Source organism: Arvicola amphibius, chromosome 11 (assembly GCF_903992535.2).
Source record: "Arvicola amphibius chromosome 11, mArvAmp1.2, whole genome shotgun sequence".
NCBI lineage: Eukaryota > Metazoa > Chordata > Mammalia > Rodentia > Cricetidae > Arvicola > Arvicola amphibius.
This window is the reverse complement of record NC_052057.2, coordinates 103,879,985-103,890,846: the sequence shown is the minus strand read 5'-3', so window position 1 is coordinate 103,890,846 and position 10,862 is coordinate 103,879,985. Positions and strand designations below refer to the sequence as shown.

Below are 10,862 nucleotides of genomic sequence, written 5' to 3'. Positions count from 1 at the left end.
CAGGCTCCAGCCAGTTGACACAGACGTGACACACGTTAGACACCTTACTCTTCTGCCTGAGCAGTAACAAGGTGAACGTCTGCAGAAGCTGCGCAGCTTGCCTTTCTGCAGACAGTCAGGACGGCTTCCGAGAAAGAAGCCCACCTTCAGCGCCAGCCAGCACACTCACTACGAAGCAGCCATTACCCTTTGCAACACAGGAGGCGCTCCAGAGAGGAGGATACAAATATATAAGGCACAGTTGAAAAAAAATCAGAAGAGATGTGAAGGCTTTTATTAGGTCAAAGACTTTCATAATTATAAAGATCTCATTGAAATAGATGTCTCATAATGTTTGTGAGTAATTCAAGGTAAAGTTAAAGTAGCAAAAGTTAATTAAAAATGAACATGCTAAAACCATACAATCCAACAACAAATCTCAAAAATATATTATTTTCCAACTTTGACTTAATTAATATAAAATTATGAATACAGGTGACATGATATTGCACTTTTCTAAAGTATAAAGACAAATACTAGATTTAATATTTCTACAAATGCCATCTGATATCACAAAACAAATATTACTGGGTAAAAATATTTTTAAATTTCAGGAAAACGAACATACTAAAAAGGCAGATACTGTATTTAACTAATTTAAATTTTTTCCAGGCAAAAATTTCAAAATCATTTTTTGAATATAAGACAGCAATTAGTCATAATATCACAGAAGAGAAGATACCATAAAACAATAAAGTACCAGGGTCGTAGAGTAATGGCAACTCTTTCTCGTGTCGTGACATGAACTGGCATGGGGGAGATGAACAGAAGTATTTCTAGAACTACTAGTCGCAAAGGACACAGGTAGCCTTAGGATGCAGAGGGCGCAGCGAAGTAACTCGCCACCTCCTTCAGGCAACAAAGGGAAAGATTCTCTTGGGAGCAATGGCCCTGCTCTAGACACATCTCACAGCAGTGACTGGGATGCCCAATGTCGGGTCGGAACCTACTTCAGTGGTGAAAAGGATGCTGGGATCAGGAACATATTCTGCTGAGACTCGAGGTAATTGACACTTTCCCGAACTGCAAAGACATTTTATAAGACAATGAAGCTATCAGCTGAATCAAATTTGTTCTAAAAATAATTCACGCCTAATGAACCAGCTCACCAGCAGCCACGACTCTGGGATCCTCGTGAGACCAGTGTCTCCCAGCTGCCCGACTGTCTGCGCTCTCGTTCCACCAGAGAACATGAACTGCAGACGAATTCAGATGTTAGCTGTAATTTTTATAACAGGTATTTTTTCTTTTATTTTGAGACCGTATCATAATTATATATTCTCTTCCTTACCTTTCCTCCCTCCAAACCCTCCTATACACCCTTTGCTCTTTCAAATTTGTGTCCTCCATTTTCATTGTTGTTACCTGCGCATATGTAAATGTACATATGCGTGTGTCTATTATAAATATAACCTTATTGCAGATATTTTTAAATATGTGTAGTACTAGGCATAAAGTCTAGGGCCTTTTGAATCAAAGCCTCTGATCTACATCCCTGATCCTGACTGTGTGTGTGTATGTCTGTATATGTGGACACACACACGTGTGTGAGTAGTCCTGATCCAGACTGTGTGTGTGTATGTCTGTATATGTGGACACACACACGTGTGTGTGAGTAGTCCTGATCCAGACTGTGTGTGTGTATGTCTGTATATGTGGACACACACACGTGTGTGTGAGTAGTGTATATATATCTGTATATGTGGACACACACGTGTGTGAGAGTAGTCAATGTCAGGTGTTTTCTTCAACTCCTCTCATCCTGGTTTTGACACTGGTCTTCTGAACTTGGAACTTAACAATCCGGCTATACTACCTAGCAAGACTCACATTTCCATCTTCCCAAGCCTAAGATTATATGGTGCCACTTTAGCCAGCTTTGATATGGAAGCTAGGGATCAAATTCAGGTCACCATACTAGAGTACATGAAGCTATCACCAGCCATGCACATGCAGTGTTTCAGGTCTTTTTATATCTAATAATTCAATGGTCTTGACATTCCTTTATCATTTATAGAACACTGCTGACTTCAATAACGAGAAATAGGTAATTCTTTTGGTTTGGCTTTGTCCATAGTTTTGTATTTATAAAAATGCATATTTATATTTTCATTCAGAAACAATCTCTTTACTCCAATAACGTTATTTTGGGAAAAAAAATAAAAGATTTTTAGAAAAAAAGATGAAAAGAATTAATATTTTCTCAAAGATTTCTTCGAAACGTATTAGCAATCACAATAAAAAATAAGTGTTTTCATACCTTAAAATTAGAAAAAACTCTCAAAATTAAAAGCATAATTTAAAAAACCACCCAAGAAATAAAGGCAATCATCAACATTCATCACAGTCTCACAGAAATAGACGACTATACCTCTGTTGAGGGCTCCATACTCAGTGTGGAAAACGCCAACCAGTGTAGAGTAGCCCAGTTCCACATGGGCGTTTACTGCCCTTTTGAATGCATTACCCCACAGCGCTGGGCCACCAGGCTTCATCTGAAAGGTAGCCAATTCATAGACTCCTAGAATTGACAAAGGTTATTTTGCAGACTTTTAGACATTTAGAGTCTAGAGTGGGAGGTGATCCTATGCATATGTATTTGAAGGGTCATCTGCACACACAGATTTATGCAGACATATTTGTTAGTTCTTTGTATTATTTTTCCTTGTTTTAATGTTCTTGTCTATGTTTAAAGTTAACCTCAATAACTGAGGGGAAATAGAAGCTATATATAAATAATTACATGAGAAAAATTTAATCTGGGAACTTTATCAACATACCAAATATTGATACTTTATCATGAAATAGGATTTAAGCTGTGAAAGTCTTTAAGAAAAGAAGTAGGTGTTTTTTGATGTCCTACTTTCCGCTCTTGTTTTCAATTTTGAGAGGGGAGATACAGAGGTCTGTGTAATTTTCTCCTTCAGGAGTCTGTTCCTAACAGGAATAAGCAAGAAAACATGGCCTCTAGTCCTATCTGACTTTCTGAAGAAAAGTTACTTCAGAAGCGGGGGAAGCGGGTTAATGTTCTTAAATATACAAGTATTTCATAAGAGGTTTTTACCTCCAGTCAGAAATATAAAGGTGAGAAACTGGAGGATAAGCAGGTCTGATGGAAAAAAATGTACAAGGTCACCAAGGGATTATGAAAAATATAGCGGAAAATAAGATTTAAACGTAAAGAGATGGTTCAGTGTGTAAAAAACTGCTTGTTGCCAAGTCTGACAGAGTTCAGAAACCAACGACCCCAAGTTGTTTCTGACCTCCATTGCATGAGTATGCACTATATAAATAAATGAATGTGAAAAGTGTAAAAAAAAATCACGATTTGGCACTTAAAGAGATGGCAAGCATGTCTGGGCAGTGCTGAGAGCAGAGGGTGATGCCTGGCGGCGTGGATCCCAGAGCCCAGGCTAGAGGAGATAGACTTTATATTGATGTGATTTAAACAGGAATTGCAGTAAATGTCTGTAATCTCTCTATCTGAGAGTCTAAGGGAGGAGAATTGTGACTTAGGGGTCAGCCTGGGCTACATTCTGAGATCTTGTCTCAACCCTGAAAATAAATGAATAGAAGTTTGCATTACTTTAGTATCATATAGACTTTTTCTACATTGTAGCTAAGCTTTAACCCATGAAACTTCATTTGGAAGGGCTGGAGAGATGCTCAGCAGTCAAGAGCACTTGTTGCTCTAGCAACAAACTTGGATCAATTCCCAGCGCCCACACGGCAGTTCACAACTGTCTGTAATTCCAGTACCATGAGGATCTGATGCCCTGTTTCGACCTCAACAGGTACCAAGTATGCCAGTGGTGTACAGACAGACAGTCATATACGCAAACACACACATACATACACGTATACATATACACACATACACACATATATCTTAGTTTGGGGAAACAGTTCATTAATTAATTCTCATTTTTTAAGTATAAACTAATATCAGTTTTTATCAATAGTCACAGCAGCATTCCTATAGAAAATAAATAATTCATTTTTTGTTCTTTTCCAGTCACACTTTGTTTTTTAAGATCATTTAACATCTGGACCATTTCACTCACGAAAATTCACAGAGGCTAAGAGAAACGCACCTTCCTTTGGAGGTGTTCCTATTTTGCACCATGGTACCAGGTAGGTAATCTCAACCTCTTGCTCATCAATGAAAGCCAAATTTGGGATGAGGAATCGTTCTTGCCATTCCTTATCATGGGCCAAGGCTTTCCGAACCGCTGTTCGATGAGCAAAATTATCTACGGTAGAAAAAAGAATGGAGAAAAGTTTAAATTGTTTTATTTAAAATTATCTATTCCTCCTTGGACTCCACCCAAATAAGCAAACATTTTATCCACAGCACACAAGAACACTGTGTTCTTGGGAACACACACTTGCAAAGATGTGACATCTGCATCAAAGCACTTAAGTCTTTAGGGTAAAAGAAATGGAGCAACAATGTGCCCTCACTGGATGGGCGTCACAGGCTACCCCACTCAGCGGTGTGCAGGACTTACTGTGACCTCACTGGATGGGGGTCACAGGCTCAGCACCCAGTGGTAAGCAGGAGTTACGTCACTGTGCGTTTCTCCAGTCTGTGAAGCGGGGATATAACATCCGCCTCCAGGTTTGGGGCGAGGATTACATGAGCCCACGAAGAGCCCTTAGAACAGACGTCAGCACTTGGTGCTCAGTAGATGTGGACTCTTCTCTTCAGCTGTACTTGTTACTGACAGTCCCGGGTGAGAGAAAGATGCCCTGGTAGTGATGCTAGGCCATCAAGTCAAGGCACACCCGGAACCAATTTCAACTTAAGTGAAACAAAATGCTCTCTGTGAGCAGAAACTGTGTTGAGTCTCTCACTCTTGCTCGTTCTCTTAATGGGTCATGACTTAACTTGTACCTTCTCTGAAGCATATATTAATTTTAATGAGGTCTGATCTATTATAGCATGGGAAAGTCCCGAACTGCTATATTAGGAACAGAATAAACAATTTTCATAGAGAACATTTTTTTAAAAAATTAATTTGGACACTGATGGAAAAAGCCAAAAGGAAATGATTAAGAATTCTTTGGCACCCTCAGGCCCTGCTACAGACTGTGAGGACCAGGCACAAGAGTGAGAAACTTCACAGATTCTTGTTACTTCTTCCATGTCATCTTCGGCGGGAGACCTTTCTCCAGTTCCTCTGCCTTTCCTCCGTTATGGAGCAAGACAGTAAAGCATGGATTTTAATTTTACAAAAGATATTCTTCTTAAAAAAACATGCTAAAACTTTGAGAATTAATGTCAGTTCATCAAATTAGGGTTTAATATGAGATGATATGTTCCCATAAATGTTAACCTCAAAGTCTAAGCAAGTGGCTGATAAAAAGATACAAAGGGGCTGCTGGATAATTTACTTGGCTTTGTTACTGTATTGCTTTCAAATGTTTTCTTTAACCTGTGTGTATGTACAGCCATACAGACTGAAGAACCAAGCTGCATAGACCACCTAACGATGAACATTTGCATGAAACAGAAGCTGTGTGCTTCATACCGTACTTCCAATATGGAATACTTTGTTTGTTCTGCCTCCGAATTCTACACTCCAATATCCAATCAATTCAGAGTGAGCTGTCCGAAGGTGAACATTTTTCTTAAAATTTTCCAGGAACTCATTCGTCTTTGAGGGCTTGAGAAAATAGGTGCGGAATTCATACAGCGTCCCATCGCTTTGCCTGGGGCCTGTAGCGAAAGGTGAACACACCTGAAAAAAAAAAAAAAAAGACAGGGGACATTCAAATATTTTGGAAAAGATATGATTTATCATGCTGTTACGATCATATATTTGAGCCTGGAAACAAAGGACATACAGTAGACTCAAAACTTGTCTTTCTATTCCTCCTGTCAACTCTGTACGGACAGACATGCTTTAATAGAGATGCAGTTTAGATATCGGCTGCTGAGTATGCGGAATGCAAAGTTTTTCTTTCCTAGCTGGGGGCCAGGGCGAAGCACATTTTCATGAAAAGCTGCTGGTAAGCTTTCATCAAGGTTATAATCCTGTTTCCCAGGGAACTATGATCAAGAGCCTTGTAATTTTGGAGTTTCCTCTTGCTGAGTCAAAATCAGTTGTCACCGGTACTGCTTATTTAAAAGAAGCTTGCAAATTTTGTATTATGTCTTTTCAAGAGACATGAACATGTTTATTAGTAGAAGGCCTTTTGGGGTTCTAAAAAATGAGCACTATTATTTTGATCTAAACTTGTAAAAAATACTCAGTGAAGTAAATTATTGGTCAGAAAAAGGAAGCTGTGAATCTTTAATTGCCTTGTACTATGGTGGATAGCTGTATGCAAGCTGAAAGGAGAGAACTCAAGGAGACAGAATGCTCTCAAACAGTATCCTGTTGGGGGCACAAAGGTCCTTGCACCCACAGAGCACTAGGGAGCTGGGCATGCAAAACACAGTTGGCCTCTCCTCAATGAAGGCAATAAAATACCCGTTTTTCTGCCCAGAAGGCTGGAATGGATATTGTTAACTGCCGTGCACCGCGCTCCTGTGTCTGTTGCTCTGTGCGCTATTACTCTGTTACCGAGCTTCGGGCAAGGGGCTGGAGGTTAAAATACACAGACACACACAGACAGAGAGACAGCAACACGGGTCATCCTTGAATTCCCCAAGAATGCCCCCTTTATTGTGTTCAGGGGCAGATTATACAGATATAGCCATGCCCCAGCCAAACCCACCAGAAACCACTCTCCTGCATCAGGAACTCGTGAAGGTCTCGTGCTCAGAGCAGGCTGTAGGCACTCAGATCAGGGGATTACAAGAAATTCAGGATCTGGAGTCTCTCTGCTCCCAACAGTTAACAACCTTTGTGCTGTCCGTGGGTGAAGGCAGACCTCATCAGTTCCCCAAGATGATTATCCAGATGCTTCTCTTCCTGGACAGTTATCTTTAGCTCCAGTTAACCCCATCCATAGGGGAGATGTAACATGTACGTTATGGCCTGCTGTCCTCTATGCTACTGGTCAGAGAGCACACTAGATTCTATTTATTCTCTTTAGCTATAGAACCCACCCCTATTGTCACACGTACTTTGAAAAGGTATTTCTATGTGGTCATACCTTAAGCTTCATTGCGCACCTGGAATCGGAATGATTGTTGTCTGGAAACTTTTTCCCAAATTGTACAGTGTTTTAAATATGCTGACAATTAGCAGCCTGGCAGCACACTCCTCAAGTCTGATCCAGGTGAACTAAGTTAAAATTTGAACTGAGGTTTCATTCTCATCCCTTTTACAGGCTCACTTCCCTGCCTGGACACCTGCAGGGTCCCCTCAGTTTCAGAAAATAGATGCAGTACGAAGGAGCACATTTAATGCATCCAGATATATAAGGCTGATGAAAATATCCTTTGTCACATGCTTTATATGAAAACTTTCTGTTAAATCCGAGATGTGCTAGAGAAAGATCAGTTCCACAATTTTTAAGTCAAATTTGAACCAAGCTTTAATTAAATACTGGCCAGGAGGATGGGCTCCGGCCAGGACCACTCTGAGGTTCCTAGACCATTCTGGGGTTCCCAGGAAATGGCAACAAGTCACATTCTGTAGAGGCTAAAAAGGCAATCCCATAAGGCCACTGTATTTCCCATTAGGTCCAATCAGGGGCAAGCATATATCCTAATGTACTTCCTGCCTGTGTACTTCCTACCTCCATCCAATCAGGAACAAGCACACATTCTGATGTATTACCTACCTATGTACCTCCCCACCTACATATGATCAAGCACATCCCAACTACATGTGATCAAGCATATGGGGGAGCAGTTTAGTCTAACAACAGTTGTTTAGAGGAATGGAAACACGTGGTTGTTATCTCCCATGAACAATAGCCTCCAGAATTTCAGGAAAGTTATCTTGTCCTTGGGCAAGTGGAGCTTACAGGTTAAATTTGGCCTAAGCTTACACTTCATGTGCTGATTTAATAACTACTAGGAAGCACCTAGCCATGAACTGTTCCTGTGTATGTTTTACTTAACACCACACACACACAGTACATAACAACATAAAAATTAAACCTACATGCTTAAAACATACAGGGTAATAAAAAATGAAACACGGGACACTTTTAACATTCTTTTAGAGTGATTCAAGAAGCCTGTATTTGTAGAGCAGAAATTACCACGGAAGATACTTTACTACCGTCTTCCACACAGGAAAGTACACATTAAAGAAATCTGTATTGAAAAGCTGTGTGCTAAGAGGTGAGGTCATTTAGTGCTTCAGGGCTGAACCAAACTGTGCCCAGGCAGAAATCTGCCTTGATGTTCCGTTATCTCAAAATCAGGGCTTATTCTCAACCATTATAGGAAGGCAGCAAGGGCAGAGGCTGTTTATGTGTTATGCTCTTTTTCAGTGTTCACCACGAAGTCTGTCTCTAGACCAGGCTAACGCTTTCCCCTAAACCCAGAAAGTCATGAACCTCTGCGTTCAAGTCAAATGGCCATGGTCAATCCTGAGGCTGACTAGCCTCATGCAAGTCCCATCTCAGGCACAACCAGCTTCACAAGGCTCCAGGGCCTTGCCTTGGCTTGGGAACTCCCGGGAACTGCAGGGCAGGATGCCTCCCATGGCAACCCTGGTCTCCTGTTCAAGTTTCTCCATAAAGTGCCGGTGTCTGAACCGGGCAGTGGCTGCAAAAACTTCAACGAGTGGCAGTCACGATGGTGGCGGCACCAAAAACGAAACGGTCAGGGAGGGGCTTCAGGGATGACCCCGGGGGGCCAGAAAAAGCTCTCTCGGTCCAGCTTCTGGGGAGGTGACCAGAAAAGCGGGCACCTCTTCAAGCGTTCGGTGCCGTGGACTTAAGAGATTATTTTGAACCGGGGCATTGGCTAGACGTGCCACCCGCTGCCAGAGGGCAATGAGGGCGTGTACTCGCGCACCAGACCCCGCCACCTCCCCCCAAGCCTGGTGTACCACAGGCCCGCCCCACTTCCCTAAACCACAGCACTCCGCACGACAGACCCCCAACCCGCCACCCTCCCCATAGTCGCGTGCACGCGCTCAAGGCCCCCGCCCACCTCCCTAAAGCCCCGTGCGTTACAGACCCCCCCCACCTCCCCTCCCCGCCACAGTCGTGTGCGCTGCGCGCGCCACGGGAACCGCCCACCTCTCGGAGCGTGCCTCTCCCCACAGGCCGGGCCCACTTCCCTGAGCTCTGTTAGTACACGACTTAAAGACGCATCTACCTCCCTGCGCACGACTGTCGCGCATCCCCGCGTCCCCTACCCTGTGGCGCCAGCCCCCTCAGGGCCAGCACCTTCCTCAAGCAGCTCGGAGCGCGAGCATGGCGCAGCCTGGAGCGCACGGAAACCGCCGGGGTGCTGGGACTCGCGCTCTTCCCGCTTCCTGGGCGCGCGCGTCCGCTCGATTAGGTCCGCGCTGGACTGGGCGGGGCTCAAGGGCGCGGCCCCCCCCTTCCCGCACGCGCCCGGAGCTCGTCCTGTAGAGCGCGTACTTCTCTGCTTGGCTTTTGTTCTGCAAGGTTCTGGCTCCTGGGTGCTTTGCGAAGGGCTGAATGTAGTGCGTAGCGTGGGTGTTTTAAAATCTGGGGGTGGGGGTGACCTCGTGGCAACCGCCGGTGAGCCTTCACCTTTATCAGAGTGCTCAGCATCCCTGTTGACCAATCCCCGTCCCCCACCAGGCTCCCAAGCGTGGCCTGGGAGGCTCCGAATAAAGATGGGTTAATTTTCTTGGAGCCCAGAACAGTCGGCCGCGGGCCTGAAATCACACGTGGAGACTGAAATTAAGTAATTCTGTGTGGTGTGAAAGCAGACCTCCGACGGCCTCTGATTTTTCACCCTCAGAGAAACTTCTTTTACCATTTATATTTTTCTAGTGAGTTTGTTCTTCGTTGAGCATATTCTAGGGTTCTCCAACTATATTCACTTGGGAGGCCGTTCATTCTCAGGTACCCGGCCTTCAATGGCTCTACACTTCACTTTAAATAGCTAATTGATCCCAATATCTTGAATAATTTCCCTGATGAAAGCAGCCTCTTGACTACCTTACTAATGTACACATTATTTACTGCTGGTCGTTAGGGATTAGAAACCTTTTTAGTGTCGTAAACATTTGGAACTCCTGTGATACTCTAAACTCCTAAAGTGTGTTTAGCAAATACATACAGTTCTAAAAAAAAACTACACTGAGTAAACGTCGTTTAATAGAAAAGTAAGTTATTGAAAACCACACGTGCTTCTTTATAGAGATATTAAATAACAATCTAGGGTGTAAGACAAGCATATGAAGTCGTGATAACCATAAAAGGGATTTTGACATATTTGCAGCAGCTGTAAATATATCTATAGCTATTATTGATAAAAACACAAGTCCTGATAACATTGTACTTTATTCCCATCTTTTATGACCAAAGGGGATAAGGCTGGTTCTGACTGAGATACAGCTTTGACCCATCCCAGTTACCTGAAGCCTAGTGCTGACTCTTCCAGATGCCTCTGGCTGTTCTCTTTTTCCAATCTACAGGGAAAATCTTCTCAAGCATACCCAGGAATAGTCATGTCCTCATTTTCACTTTACAGAGTACATACGTTACTGAGCTGCTGACTCTATTAAGTGTATATCGTGCCCTAGAGTGCACCCCTTGAATCGCTGACTTCTAAGTTGTGTGCATATTAATCTTAACTAAGTACTATAAAAATATTTTATGAATTTATACTTTTCATACCAGTGTGTAAAGCTTTTCTGACCATGTTTTAATTATTTTTTTTGTCTAGTTTGACTTTTGTGAAAATACATTTCTATGAAAGAGATACC

At 42.7% G+C, this 10,862-nt stretch overlaps 1 protein-coding gene across 1 annotated transcript; it reads right to left on the bottom strand.

Moving 5' to 3' along the window:
- Positions 1-252: 252 nt before the first annotated feature.
- On the bottom strand, positions 253-10,606 carry LOC119826045 (protein NipSnap homolog 3B-like). Its single transcript, XM_042055958.1, is given in 8 exon segments — positions 253-1,062; positions 1,149-1,235; positions 2,411-2,560; positions 4,134-4,292; positions 5,574-5,585; positions 5,588-5,782; positions 9,315-9,451; positions 10,593-10,606. Coding segments are annotated over 8 exon segments (831 nt in total). The 3' UTR covers positions 253-985.
- Positions 10,607-10,862: the final 256 nt, after the last annotated feature.